Genomic DNA, 15,516 nt, shown 5'->3' with positions numbered 1-15,516 from the left:
ACTTAGAAAATCATATTTCATTGCAGGACATGAAGGTTATGAATCGAATGCTAAATTAAAGCCTTTCTGAGTTCCACAGGTTGACTACTTCATTGTATTCTCTTTCGGTTCTTAAACCATACTCATCACCATACTATCTTAGAGCCTTCCAATTGTGCATTAAATGACATGACTAACGTCTGTCATGGGTTTGTTATCTCATCCTCTCCCCTTGGGGAGAAGCATGTGCAATGGAGTGACTTGTTTTAGTAGGACTTTTTATTTTTAATGAATATACCCGTTGCTATTTGTGTGTATGTTAAAGAAGGCAAAGTCAAAGAAGAAAGTGGTAAGGTTTGTGATAGCCCTGAGTTCCTCAGGGAGTTCATTCCACAGTCTCAGACCAGCCCTGAGAAAGTTTTCCCACACCAATAAGCTTTACCCTTATTGTAGAGAGTTCCATTGTGCCAGAGGAGCGAAGTTGTCAACCATGGTCTTCATCCTGGAGCTTTAGGTGGTCTTTTAGATATCCTGGGCCCAGGCCATGGAGTGCTTAAAGATAAGGACTGATAGCTGGAATATGATTTGAAATGATTTGGGAAGCCAGCGTAGCGAGCAAAGGACAGGTTTGATGTGCTCTGAAACTATATGAAGAAAAAAAATAAAAGAGGAGTTCTAAATGCATTCTTCTGATCAATCCCCAGCTATTTTAACAATGTCAGCCAAACTAGGGAATGAGTTAAAAACCATGCCATTAACTGTTATTTATTAATCATTTGAACTCTGCCAAAGTGATTTGCACTGTACAGAACAAAGAAGATCACAGAGTTAATGACAACTCTGCTATCAAGATGTGCGTGGAATTATACAGGAATCAAAGAGATGAGACAATAAAAAACTTTCACAATGGAAACTGAAGTAATTGGCCTGTGAAGCTTCACAGAAATATATAAAGCATATGTACACAGGGTATTGGACAGTATCTTTGATTTCATCCCAGCAAGACTCAAAATAGCGAACCATGCATTGGTGAGGTTTCTTCCTCATCAAAAATCTGAAATTGTTAGATCTAAATATTGTGGAAAATGACACATTAGGGGAAAAAAAATAACTGCTGGAAGAATGCTAGGGCCCTTACATCTTACTCTCTGTAAACCAAAATGAGACCCAGAGATAGATAGTTTTGATGAAGAGAGATTTCTATTATCACACAGAGGCAATGAATTAAATAATCATAATAAATCCCAGAAGACTTATCTAGACCTATCCTTATAGCTTTGAGGGAAACCTATTGAGGTTCACGTCAGGCCCTCCATGAGGCAGCATACCACAAAGAGACTTTCTATACTGTCCAGTCAAAACGGAAGGTTGTGGTCATTTACTTCCAACTAGAGCTGGGTGACAAACTGATTGTTTTGGTTTGGTGGCAGTTCCAAAAAATAGAAGAAAAAAAAATCAGGCCTGGTCAAACTAAATCTGATTTTTATTTATTTTTTTTAATTTTCAGTGAATTGAAAAAATCCACTTCAATTCTGGAGCAGAGAATTCAACGAAGGTCTTGTATATTCTAGGGGCCTGGCCTAACCACCAAGCTAAAGGTGCTTAGGAGAGGGGAGAGTGGAGTATGGCAGTACCACTTCCTCCTTCGGCTGTTTTGTGAATGGCCAGATCTATTTGGGTCATATTGAGGTATAGTTTCAGGATGACCAAAACTGCAGGTTTTGTCAAATAAACTATTTGGCAAAAAAATTCTGCCCCACACTAGTTCTAACACATCTACCTTTTTTGTAGAGGTAGTAGAGAAGTTTGCTGATGAAAGAAATTCAGCCCTGTAGGAAATGGTAATGTCTCAAAAGACACCAGCCAGATCAACCCTTTCTGATATGTATTTATTATTTGCATTTCAGTAGCACCTAGAGGCCCCAAAGAGGGATCAGCGCACTCCAAACAGTGTAGTCACCACTTTAATTCCTCTTTGTGCTCCCAAGGGAGGAAGATCAACAAACAGGTAGCTGTAAACAAAGTCCAAAACCAAAACCATCGAAACACTGGTTTAGGGCTGCGTTTTCTGCTTGTAATGCCTGGTGAGAAAGCGGATTTGATAAATCAGCTGATGGAAACTGGGGAATTGCCTAGGAAGACTTTTGGAAAAGTATCTGACTTGTAAAGATCTTTTCAGAGTTATCTGGAATTAAAATAAATTGCCCATGAGACCAAACTTCAAATGCAATCTGAGAAAATCATGCCACCTTTTACTCTGTCTTTTGACTTTTTAACTCCCCTCTACACACTTGTCAATGTGTGTTTGATAATTTGAGATTGAAAAGTCAACCTCTGGTGCACACAAAAATGCACACTTTTCCCTGGCTACTCAGATGGAGACTCCACTTATCAGCTCCTTACCCCTGAGATATAGGAAATACCTGGGTGGCAATTACCCTTAGTGTCTTGACTTCCCTCCTAGGAGAGTCAAGAGACTAAGGTGCAGCTGTAGCACTTAAGAACATGAGAACATAAGAATAGCTATACTGGGTCAGACCAAAGGTCCATCCAGCCCAGTATCCTGTCTGCCAACAGTGGCCAATGCCAGGTGCCCCAGAGGGAGTGAACCTAACAGGTATTGATCTGTGATATCTCTTCTGCATCCATCTCCACCCTCTGACAAACAGAGGCTAGGAATACCATTTCTTACCCATCCTGGCTAATAGCCATTAATGGATTTAGCGTCCATGAATTCATCCAGTTCTCTTTTAAACCCTGTTACAATGCCTAGCCTTCACAACCTCCTCAGGCAAGGAGTTCCGCAGGTTGACTGTGAGCTGTGTGAAGAAGAACTTCCTTTTATTTGTTTTAAACCTGCTGCCCATTAATTTCATTTGGTGGCCTCTAGTTCTTATATTATGGGAGCAAGTAAATAACTTTTCCTTATTCACTTTCTCCACACCACTCATGATTTTAAATACCTCTGTCATATCCCCCCTTAGTCTCCTTTTTTCCAAGCTGAAAAGTCATAGCCTCTTTAATCTCTCCTCATTTGGGACCCGTTCCAAACCCCTAATCATTTTAGTTGCCCTTTTCTGAACCTTTTCTAATGCCAGTATATCTTTTTTGAGATGAGGGGACCACATCTGTACGCGGTATTCAAGATGTGGGCGTACCATGGATTTCTATAAGGGCAATAAGATATTCTCTGTCTTATTCTCTATCCCTTTTTAATGATTCCTAACATCCCATTTGCTTTTTTACTGCCGCTGCACACTGCGTGGACGTCTTCAGAGAACTATCCACGATGACTCCAAGATCTTTCTCCTGATTTGTTGTAGCTAAATTAGCCCCCATCATATTGTATGTAGAGTTGGGGTTATTTTTTCCAATATGCATTACTTTACATTTATCCACATTAAATTTCATTTGCCATTTTGTTGCCCAATCCCTTAGTTTTGTGAGATCTTTTTGAAGTTCTTCACAGTCTGCTTTGGTCTTAACTATCTTGAGCAGTTTAGTAACATCTGCAGACTTTGCCACCTCACTGTTTACACCTTTCTCCAGATCATTTATGACCTGTGAAGACTTCAGTGAAGACTCCAAGACGCTACTGGGAGGGGTTCTCCTGTCAGGGAGGTACTACACCTCCCCAAGAGGTAGTAGTTAGGTCAACAGGGGAACTCTCCCATTAACCTAGCACTGTCTACACGGGGGGTTAGGTTGGATTTTCAACACCCCTGAGCGAAGTAGTTATACTGACCTAATTTCCTAGTTAACATGAGGGCCTAGTTTATTTCTATTGATAGAAAAAGGGCTGGATGGGAAGTGGTTTGAGAACCACTAACCTAATTAATGTGTCATGACTCATACAGGCGCACAGAATTTATATTACTTTTTTTAGGTTGATGAGTTAGATATACATATTAATGAACTTTACATTAATTCCTTCTTTCTGAATTTAGCTGAATAGGGGGCAGAGGAATGTCAGGAGTGGGGGGGATCTTTGACAAAAATGAATATAGTATATGTTATGGAACAGCAAAAGAGAAATAAACTCTGTCCTTATATATAAGTAAATTCATATGTTTATGTAGTACTAAAAGAACAGATGACATATTCACAAATAAGTATGAAATAACTAATCAATGTTAGCTAACAGGTAATCAACATACTCAAGGAGGACAGTGTTATATAACTCCCGTAATTAAATAATTAACAAAAAATTAAGTGTTGAAAGTATTTTCAGTATTCCAAAATTGACCCAATAATTACAGGGTTTCTATGCAAAAATGTGTATCAATCATTCACATAGGCGCTGACCTCTTCAATTCTCGGGGAGGTGCCCCACCCCCACTCCACCCCTTCCCCCAAGGGTCCCCCCCCGCCTCTTTCTGCCCCTGTTCCTCCCCCGCAGTGCCTCCTGCATGCTGCTAAACAGCTGCTTGCAGCAGGGCGGGAGGTGCTGGGAAGGAGGGGGAGGCGCTGATCGGTGGGGCTGCCAGGAGTGCGAGGCCCTGGGTGGATGGGGGAGGTGCTAATCCATGGGGCTGCTGGTGGGTGCTGAGTGAGCAGCCACTGTTTCATTTCTGTGGGCGCTCCAGCCCTGGAGCACCCACCGAGTCGGCGCCTATAATCATTCATATAAGCAATAGTGTCACAGTCCAAACAAAACAGGATTGGTTTAGCCTTTTGCAAGAAGCAGCACTTCCCTGATCTCGGCTCTTCCCTAGCCGAGACTCCCCCACTGCCCCGCTTCTGCTGCTCTAGACCCCACCTCCATCTCCTCCTTATCCCCTATCTCTCTGCATCCCATTCCCCTGCGACCACTTAATCTTTCCTGCTCGCCAGTGTACATCGGTCACAGAGTCTCTCAAGCTCCTCACAGTCCCTGTGTCCTGTCTGGCCCCCTGACTGACAGACATTTTGCCCATGGGCATGTGGCTTCAGTCTCATTGAAAACAATGGAAGGTGGCTATCAGTTTTATTAAGGACAGCCTCTCTTCCACATGCAGATAGGCTGTAAGGAAATGGGAGGCCATCCTGCTGACTTCAGCCACATTGACAGTAACAAGTGATAGTGGCCACTTTGAATAAGGCAAAACTTTTGAGCTGATAGCCCTTCATCATGAAACACTTCAAAAATTGCGAGTCATGATAAATCACAAGAGTTTGCAATACTGGCTATGGGATATCCTGAGGTGGGGCTCCTCAGTCTCGCCTGTTGAAGTAGTTCCACCACGTATAAATAATTATTGGAGCAGGGGACTGAGTCTTCCACTTCTGTACCCTAACCACCAGGCTACAGAGCCATTGTCACCTGTTTGCTTGTTCTCTGGCCTAGTGACTCTTTAATAGATTATTTAAATGTACAGTGGAACAGCTTCCACAGGAGAGATTGAGGGAACTCCTGTCCCGTAGCTCTGTGGTTGGAGCATTCACCTGAGCAATGGGAGATCCCTGCTCAAATCTTTTCTCCCTTGTAGTAGAGAGGGGGAAACTGAATCTGGCTCTCCCCCATCCCAACTAAGTTTGCCAATTATTGGGCTACAAGCTGGGCATCTGCTCTGCTGGCTGTTTTGTGTGGAATGAGGCAGGTGCCTAACTCTGTCTCACAAGTAATGATTTCGGTGCCTAAGCTGCGTGACTCCTAAAAAGGGCTCCCAGCTGTGGATATCCAGCAGAGATAAGCACCTCCCTACAGCCTGGAGTGAAGTGGCTACCGCCAGGAGAAGGGCGGGGCTTCGGACACACCATTCTTGTCAGCATCTCCCAGCTTAGGTGGCTCTCAGCCTAGCACATTTGCTTTTGTGGATAGTATTTTTGATACCTATCTCTCCCCATTCATTGTATGGGAGCTTAGGCTCAGACTTCGTGGATTGCAGTGTTGTTTCTGTGATTTTCTAGGAACCTAAAAGTTAGGTATTTAAAGGCTCAGCATCACAGCACCTAAGCCCTTTTGTGGATCTGGGCTTTTGTCCCTATCTTATGCTAAATGCAAGACAAATTCATCCTGGTATAACTCCAATTTGTAGCATAATGGACTGAATTCTGTTGAGTTACTCTAAGGATGAATATGGTCCATTTTTCTTAGAAACACCTAAACCTCATCAAAAGACATAAGACATATGGCTTGCCTAGGTCAGTTGAACTCACATGGTGACTTTAAACTAATTTAGTTAAACTGGTGCAAAAGGCTTTATGGACACTAGGGGTGCCAACTTTCTAATTGCACAAAACCAAACACCCCTGCCCCATCCCTTCCCCGAGGCCCTGCCCCTGCCCCGTCCCTTCTCCGAGGCCCCACTCCCGCTCACTCTATCCCCCTTCTGTCCATCGCTCGCTCTCTTCCACCCTCGCTCACTTTCACCGGGCTGGGGTAGGGAGTGGGGTGTGGGAGGGGGCTCAGGGCTGGGGAAGGGGGTTGGGCTGTTGGCGTGGGGTGCAGGAGGGGACTCCAGGCTGGGGCAAAGGGTTGGGGTGTGGGAGGGGGTTTGGTACAGGGTCCCGGCAGCGTTTACTGCTGCTCCCAGGAAGCAGCTGCCAAGTCCCTGCAGCCCCCTAGGCACATGGGTGGCCAGGGAGGCTCCATATACTGCCCTTGTGCCTGCAGGCGCTGCCCCTGCAGTTCCCATTGGTCATGGTTCCCAGCCAATGGGAGCTGCGGAGCCACCCATTTGCCTAGGGGCTGCAAGGACCTGGTGGCTGCTTCTGGGAGCTGCATGGAGCTAAGGCAGGCAGGGAGTCTGCCTTAGCCCCGGGCCCTCACTGCAGCAGGGTCCCTTTTCGACTGGGCATTTCGGTCAAAAACCGGATGCCTGGCAACCCTAATGGAAACTTATTTCAGTTTAAACTAAACTGAGATAAACATATTTTAAGTAGATTATGAACAAGTCTAAGATGAACTGAAATAAACCACTTTTAATTCAAATTGAGTGTTCACACACAGGTTTGCAACAGTTTAACTAAATTGGTTTAAAAGCCAATTTAGGTTCAACTCAAACAACTTTCTCATGTATACAAGGCCTTTGTAAAGTTTACCTGTATGTCCTGAAAATTTTGACAAAAATAAGGCTATTGTACTAATACTTTGCATTGATATATTTTATTCAAATACTTTGAAAGTGGTTTATTAATCTTAATTAAATAAAAGCTTCTCCAAATCTCCGAGGAAGGATAGTCCAGTCCTTGGGGTGCTACCTGGGAAGCTGAGAGACCCAAGTTTAATTTTCAGCTCTCACAGATTTCTTGTGTGACCGTAATCACTCTGTGCCTCGGTTTTCCCAACCATAAAATGGGGGTACTGTAAGGGTACTTCAAGGCTAAACACATTATAGATTATGAGACACTATGATAAAGGGGGGGACGACACACACGCAGATCCACTTCCTTTGTTAGGCTCTCACCCTGCAAACCTTTAGGCACTTGCTGACCTTTACGTAGGTGAGCAGATTACAGGCGAAAGTGCAGGCAGCAAAGCTAATGGAGTGTGTTACCGCAAGGGCAAGTGTGACACCCCCCCCCCCCGTCCTTCCCGTGTCCAGGCGGGCATGGCCGCTGCTCGGAGGAAGCCCTGGGCGCTGGACGTTTCCCCCTGCAAGCCCAGTGGGAGGGCAGCGAAGCAGGCGCCGCGGCAGCACCAAGAGCATCCAGCAGCGCAGCCCCGGGCGGCCCGGCCGCGGGCCCCGCTCGGCTCCGCCCGGGGCGCGGCCGGCGCTGGGACAGAGCCCCCGCCCCCGCCCCTTCCTGCCGCTCGGGCTGTAGCTACATCGCTCCCTCCCTGTCCCCTGCACAGGCGGCCCGGCTGCTGTAGCTACACCCGGCGCGGGCTGTGCCGCGGCGGCTGCAGCTCCGCCCTCGGGGCGGGGGAGCCGCTTGGCCCGCCCCCCTCCCCACCCCCGGAGCCTGCAGCCTGGCCTGCCCCGCGCGGAGCTCTCGCCGCCCCGGGGGTGGTGGCGCGGCGCGAGCATGCTGCAAGCCCGGCGGGCCGCTGCCTCCCGCTGCCTGCGCTCCGGGGGCCGGGGAGATCTCCCCGTGGCAGCCGGCCGAGGGGCTGGTGCGGAGGCCGGGCTGGTGCGGAGCCGGGCCTCCCCGGCGAGGCGCTGCTCTGGCGTCGGGAGGAAGTGGATCAGGCCCACAGGCCGGGATACCGGGATCCAGACCTACAACAGCCTGAGCAGAAGCAGAGAGCCCTTAATACTGGCCAATGCAGGAGTGGCGACCTGGTAGCGATTTAAATAGCATTAATCAGTGGCCAGCCCAATACAAAGTAAAAGGTTATACTCTGCAGCCTTCTAGAAATAATGCTGCTGGTGAGATGGGGGGGAGGGGTCCTGTCAATGTTCCCTTGCTTTTAAACTGATAGCAAAGGGATCCATCCTGCACAGCTAATCACCTTCCTGTGGCAGTGTTCAGTTTGGTTAATGTATCTGTTTTTAGTTGTCCATAGCAGCAGGTAATACGTCAAACAGCTTTTGACTATTTTATTATTTGTTCTTCACTAGATCTTCCCTTTGTTCACAGGTATAGCTGTGGGCCAACAGTATATGATCATGCGCACCTTGGGCATGCTTGGTGAGTTGTTTTAAAATTATAGGAGGAAGACTGCATTAATGTTTTATGATGTCAGGTGACTGACTGCAAGGTAAACACCAGCAGCTGGTCTGTGTCAGCTGGTTCAGGGACTCGCAGGGGGTCCCAGAACTGGGCACCAGCCTGAGTCCAAATGTCTACACCGCAGTTAAAGAGCCCTATAGCCTGAGCCCCACGAGCCCACGTCTCCTGATATGGGCCTGTCACAGGTTTTTAATAGACAAACCTCTTGTGTCTAGCAGCTCAGGACAGCCAAGAACCTGAGGTGGATGAATGAAACGTAATTGCTATCCAAAGGACAAGCTGCTGTTCTTCACTTAAGAAAGACGGTGCCTCTTACCAGAGACTGAAAATGAAAGCTAGCCTCATGCAATTGTTTCCTGGTGAAATCTATTCAACAGTGAAACAAATGGCTTATTTTGGTTGAGAGGAGCTGCTTGGGAACTGCCCCATCCTGTTAATTTGCTAAATTCTTCCTCTGGGAGTTGAATTTCAGGACATTTCTAATCCTGTAACGTAATCAGCATTCAACATGACCTTGAGAAATTAGAGAATTGGTCTGAAATCAACAAGGACAAGTGCAAAGTACTACAGTAAGGGTATGTCTACACTTAAAATGCGACAGCCGCATCACTTCTGTGTAGACACACCCTACACTGACCGGAGGTGTTCTCCAGTTGGCGTCACTAATCCACCTCCCCAAGAGGCGGCACCTAAATCAAGGAAAGAATTCTTCTATTGACCTAACACTGTCTACGTGGAGGGTTAGGTCTTCTTAACTATGTTGTACAGGGGTGTGGATTTTTCACACCACTGAGTGACATAGTTAAACCAATTTAATTTTCTAGTGTAGACAAGAAGGAAGAAAAAAAAATCAAATGTACAACTACAAACTGAGGAATAGCTGGCTAGGTGGTTGTACTGCTGAAAAGGATCCGGGGGTTATAGAAGATCAGAAATTGAACATGAATCTACAATATGATGCAGTTGTGAGAAAGGCCAATATTCTGTGGTGCGTTAACAGGAGAGTCATATGTAAGACGCAGGAGGTAACTGACCTTCTCTACTTGACACTGGTGAGGGCCCAGCTGGAGTTCTGTGTCCAATTCTGGGCACCACACTTTAGGGACGATGTGGGCAAACTGGAGAGAGTCTAGAGGAGATCAGCAAAAATGATAAAAGGTTGAGAAAACTTGACCTAGGAGAAAAGGTTAAAAAAATTGGGCATGTTTCATCTTGGGAAAAGAAAACTGAGGGGGGACCTGATAAGTCTTCAAATATGTTTATAAAGAGGATGGTAATCTATTGTTGCCCCGTGAAGGCAGGGAAAGAAGTAATGAGCTTCATCTGCAGTAAGGGAGATTCAAGTTGGATGTTAGGAGAAGCTTTGTAACTGTAAGAGTAATTAAGTTCTGGAATAGACTTCCTTCCAGCTCTATACTTCTATGGTTGTATGCTCTTCAGAGTGGAGCTGGGTGTACAGCTGCAACTTGGTAGCATTTACCGTACAAAGAAACTGAAGGAGAAGATCTGTTGTCTGACCTAGTGCTAAAATAGACATATACTAGTTAATACATCCAAAGTTTTCAAGTTCTGATCAGTTTGGCAGTTTGTCTCTATGGAGGGGAAAAATTTTTTTTGTATATATTTTCATTTATTTATTAGGACAGTATGAATTATTTTGGATCATACCTGCAGAATAACAAGGGTGCCACCAGACTCCTTGCTGTTTTTGTGGATACAGGCTAACACGGCTACCCCCGATACGTGATACCTGCAGAATGTGACTGTTACACATAATACATTAACTTTAATTTGCTAGACAGTTCCATATCAATCTGTTTTAAACATTTTGGAAGAAGAGCAGCTGATATGCCACAAGTAATTTGGATTTTAAAAAAATGAATAATTTTGCCAATTGTTTATTAAATTAACTTTAAATGCTTAAGAATATACTGCCTGAAGTACGTTTACTAAATTCCTGTGTGCAGACAAGTTAAAGACTGTTAGATCTGTATAAGCAGCTCTTTTGATCACATTACATATGAACATAGGCTGCAAGAATGATTTCTTCCTTTCATTTGGCTTGGTTACTATGTCAGCAATTAGAAAAAACAGTACGGGGCTGTTAGCCTGGTAAAGGGACATTTTAGGGTTGGTAGGCTCAAAAATTGTCTTTTTTTCTTTTTTGTTTTAAATTGTTTGAAAATTCTGTGTGACTTATTTTTTCCTCCCCATAAAAAATGTTTCAATGCCTTTTTGTTTTATAAAACCAAAGCACACAAACCTGCCAACACTTCAAAATTCATTAACAGTTTTATAGTAATAAACCAGTTTGTGTGAGTAGGATTGGAAGATCGGGGGTAATTGTAAAGGAAGCATTTCATCTTTTTTTTTTTTTAAATTGATGTAAGGCATGTGATGACTGTTAGTTTGTCAGCCAGAGAGACTCTAAGGTCCTTGGGTTACCAGTCCTGCAACTGTATGATAGTCAAAACTCCTGCTGACTAGGAAGTTTTGCTTTCATCTGTACTGCAGGAGAAGAATATGTATAGCTTGGACAGGAACTGTGGAAATGATCTTAAATTTCCTCGACAACTTGTTTCAGTTTTGGAGTGGGGTTACCTCCACTGGTGGCGAGAGGGTAGTTTATTGTATGGTTACATTCAATCTAGGGCTTTCCTGTGAGAGAGATCAATGTAAACAATAGTATGATGTGCAGGTATGGCAGAAATAACTTTGAAAAATACCTTCACCATGTTAAAGAAAGAATGCTACTAGCGTGGCTAGAAACTGGGTGTGCTGAACATCTCCAGCTCCCACTGAAGACAGTGGAAGTTTCAAGTGCTCAGCAGCTGTTATGGTTCATGCCAATGATACTTAAAATCATAAGTGCTGGAACTAGGGGTGCTGTTGTACCCCCTGGCTGGAAGTAGTAATAACAACCCAAATACATGGTTTCTTCCTTCCGTACCTCCATTATAAAAATTGTTCCAGCACCACTGCTTAAAATAAAGAGTGTATTGCATCTTACTCCATCTCTGAGGAAGGATGTCTTTCAGGTCATGGTTAGCGGTATGAATGTCAAATACCACTTAATATTGTAAATATTTCTTCTTAGCTTATGCTGCCTCATTGACTTTGACTGTGTTCTTTCTCTGAACCCATTGTGTTCCATTTTCTGCTGTGGCAGGAACTGTGAGAGGAGAATTAGAATATTTATTTCTATGTATCTCTTGTAGAAATGCAGGTTTTGAAATACTAAGTGCCCAGACATAGAACTGGCAACCTCTCCTTTTTGCACTCTCAGTACTTATGTGTTGCTGTATTCTTTTTGTGTGTTTATTGTTGTAGTTTTCCACCTTTTCTGTAACTTTCTGACAGGGCTTTATTAATCTGGATGCTAATAAAGGTCAGAAAATCTGGAAACCATACTTGAATTATTTTTAATTAATACCTAATATGCAGTATGATGATGTTTTAACTTCCAAATAACCCCTATTTTTAGTTCTACAAATTGGTGGGGGAGAGGGCTGACACTGTTCACTTCGGAAGAATAGCTTAAAACGTCATTGTTCAAGAAAATTATTAAACTTGCTATATCAATAAACTTCTTTACTCCACAAGTACCTCATTCTAGGCTCTTCTGTCAAGTGTTTTTTCCTCTGGGGTAGTGGCTCTCCACCTCTTCCATGTTAATCCCACATTACAACACAAAGTTTTAGAACCATTCTCCCTTCTAGCTGTAACAAATGGGAGTGTCATTGCACACCTCTGAAACCTGTTTGGACCTCGCAGGTTGGGAACCATGCTCTCTGTTTTGAGAGTAGGGAGGTAAGTGTCATCTGAATGCAAATAACAAAAGGAAATATCTAGTAAATGGCCTGCGAGAAGGAAACCCATAATTTTCCAGAAAGTTTTATTTAAATGTAGCATCTTGTGTGCCAGTACCTTAGCATGGGTGAGTATATTCTTTTAGTTCAGTGGAATACCAAAATATACACTATAGTAGCTCATTTCTAACTTAATATCCCATATAACTTTTGCATAGTGAATTATATTTGGATCTCAGGGTTGAAACTGTTACTGTTTCTGTTCTTAACTATTATCCCAGTTCCTTTTTACCCCCAATATCTTTTTCTGCATGTATGTCACTCTTTTAGTACAAACCCTAAATAGTCAGGCTTTGTACTGGAAACTAAATGGAGGCAGGATGTTTAATATTCATGGACTTTGTTAAAACAATGCACAACTAATTTACTGATTTACTACACAACTAATGCACAAATTCTGTGGGCTGGAATAGCAGGAACCAACACAATGTGTCCCCAGTTAGGGGTTTGGGAGTCTCTGGATCTGTATATGTACTTCCTCGTAGCCCTTCTCTTTTCCACCGCTACTTATTCAGAGATGGTGAGGAGGCAATTCTGCGTGTCTGCTCTGCTCATTCATCTCTCCCTCTCCTTTCCTGGACAGGTCTAAAGTTGAACAGGCCCTTTACAACTCAGGGAATTTCACCTTGTTTTAGTCTCATTTTTCTGATTATCTCTCCATCCATCCCTCTTGTCCTCTTCTCTCTGCTGCCCTTTGCAAGAAGGGATATGTAGGAGTTCCTAACTTACCTTCTCTATATTATTCAGTTTTTCATGTACTTCTTTTTATCTCCTCTCTGAACTAAATAGCTCCTGTCTTTCACTCTTTCCTTATATGGAAGTTTCACCATGCCTCTAATCATCTTCATCTCCTATCTTTGAAATCCACCTGTTTCTCATGTTTTTTGTTTTATAAAGGGTAACTAGAACCGAACACAGCATTCAAAGTATGGGTGCACCATTGGTTTATATAGCTGCATTACGATCTCTACCCCATTCCTTTTGCTTCCTCATAAATTGTTTGTTTTGTTGACTGCAGCTGTACATTGGGAATAGGCTTTCATGGAACTGTCCAAAGTGACATTCAAGGCTTTTTCTGGGCTCTTACGGGTTAATTTAAAATTCACTAACATGTATGAGTAATTCAAATTATTCTTTCCAATGTGCATAATTTTCCACTGGTTTTTACGCCTTCACATTGCCCAGTTGCCTTGCTTGGTTAGGTATAACTTAAGTGTTAATTTGACTAGGATGGCAGGTTTCTCTTAGTGTCCCTCTGTAGTTGGGTCTGCTTACAGATTGCTTCTGCTCTGGACCCCTTCTTCTGCAGCTGCTGGTCAGTCGTCAGCTGCTGAAGGAGGTTCATGTGGCAGGCAATTGATTAGAAAACATGGGGAGGCATCCAGGCCTATAATGTACCCGTGAGACCCACCACTCCTAGCAGCATGAAGAAAATGCTCAGATAAATTGGTTAGTCTCTAAGGTGCCACAAGTCCTCCTTTTCTTTTTGCAAATACAGACGAACACGGCTGCTACTCTGTTTAAACCATTTGTGGTCCATAAAGTTATATTTTCACTTTTTTCTTTTAATCAAAATTATTTTTGTAAAGAGTAAGGATGCCATTTTATTACTTAATTCTTCAAACAAGTTTTTATTTTTCTTGTTTTTAAACCACGACAGACGCAATTAATGAAGGAAGTAATGGTACAGATACAGAAATGAATTAACAATGGAAATGAGTGTCATCCGCAGGAGGGATTTCAAAGGAATTACATTTTTGTTTTAAACCCTCTCCCCTGCCCCCTACAAATAAACGACCCTTTTATTTGCTGTGCAACAGCCCCCAGGCATTGGAACCATGTTCACATTTGTACGGTGTGTGCCCCCATTTAAGAGGATTCCTGTTAATGGGTCAAAATGTAACCTTGATTTTAAACACTTAATTCTGAAATTTTATCAGTTTGCTGACATGAGGGTTTCAACTTGGTTAGGATCCAGCTTCTCAGCTGGCTGATTCCTAGCAATAATAATCCCAAGAGCTGGGTTCTTTTCTGTGCCACCCCTTCTTCCTTCACTCTCTCCTTTCTTCTAGTCAGCATGTTGCTGTTGAAGAATAAAAGAATCCTGCTCCCTGAAATGCCAAGGTTTCTGCATATTTCAACATGCTGTTTCTTCTAAAAACAGAGTAGAGGTATATAGCAGGAGACAGTGCATTGTTCATACGTGTATTAGCAAAGAAAAACACAGAGCTGGTGGATTTAATTTTAAGCATTTTGACATTAATGGTGATTCTTTTATTGATAGTGAAATGGACTGAGAGGGCCCAGGTGTATTTTGGTGGACTAATACACAACATTTTTATGTTATTAGAATTTTACCTAGAATTAGCCAGGGATTCATTAACTTGATCTGTTTCTTAGTTTTTTATGCTACTTTTCCAAAGACACATTTTAGTATGGCAGAATTCAAGCAAGTAACACTAGTTTTCTTCATGTGCAGTTCAAATATGATATTCGCGATTTATGATGTGAGACTAAGAATTTCTGGGAAGGCATTGTGTTATCACCATCAGATCCAGGCAGCTAAGTGAAAGGTGCAAATACATCTGCAAAGTTAATTGAGCCTTGTTTGTTTTTTGCAGACACAGTAAACAGTCTCCAGTTTGTTCAGCATGCTGGATGGTATGGAGAATGTAGATTTGTGAATATCCTTCTGGACCCAGTCCTGTAAGGTACTGAATGCCCACAGCTGCCTTTGAAGTCAATGGGAGCTGTAGGTGCTCATCACCTTGCAGGTCTGCGCCTATCCTGAGATGCTGCTGTTGTTGCTTAGCCACACCACCCGCTTGCTCCCCTGTGGCTACAGGTGAGTCTCCCTTCCTGCTGTCCCTTGGCCCCGCAGTGCAGCCCTCTCCCGTGCTGGCGGCATGGCGAGCTGAGGCTGCGGGGGAGAGGGGACAGCAGGGGAGGGGCCGGGGGCTAGCCTCCCCGGCCAGGAGCTCAAGGGCTGGGCAGGACGGTCCCACGGGCCATAGTTTGCCCACCTCTGTATTAGAGGTTTTAGAAGCTGAGTATGGAGTATTGTAAGTGT

At 43.8% G+C, this 15,516-nt stretch overlaps 1 protein-coding gene across 7 annotated transcripts in view; it reads left to right on the top strand.

The window, feature by feature from the left end:
- Positions 1–15,516, top strand: part of CARS2 (cysteinyl-tRNA synthetase 2, mitochondrial) — a 71,072-nt gene that overhangs the window by 15,248 nt on the left and 40,308 nt on the right. For 2 of the 7 annotated variants that reach the window (XM_073349849.1, XM_073349846.1), the window contains exons 1-2: positions 7,864–8,186; positions 8,485–8,535. In XM_073349849.1, the coding sequence (XP_073205950.1) occupies positions 7,930–8,186; positions 8,485–8,535 (308 nt within the window). In that variant the 5' untranslated portion in view covers positions 7,864–7,929. Of the gene's footprint in view, positions 1–7,863; positions 8,187–8,212; positions 8,238–8,484; positions 8,536–15,516 lie in introns of those variants that run through there. The other 5 variants (XM_073349878.1, XM_073349860.1, XM_073349869.1 and 2 more) reach the window with 4 other exon arrangements.

Source organism: Lepidochelys kempii, chromosome 1, assembly GCF_965140265.1.
Source record: "Lepidochelys kempii isolate rLepKem1 chromosome 1, rLepKem1.hap2, whole genome shotgun sequence".
In the NCBI taxonomy this organism is placed as follows: Eukaryota; Metazoa; Chordata; order Testudines; family Cheloniidae; genus Lepidochelys; species Lepidochelys kempii.
This window is presented reverse-complemented; position numbering and strand designations above follow the sequence as displayed.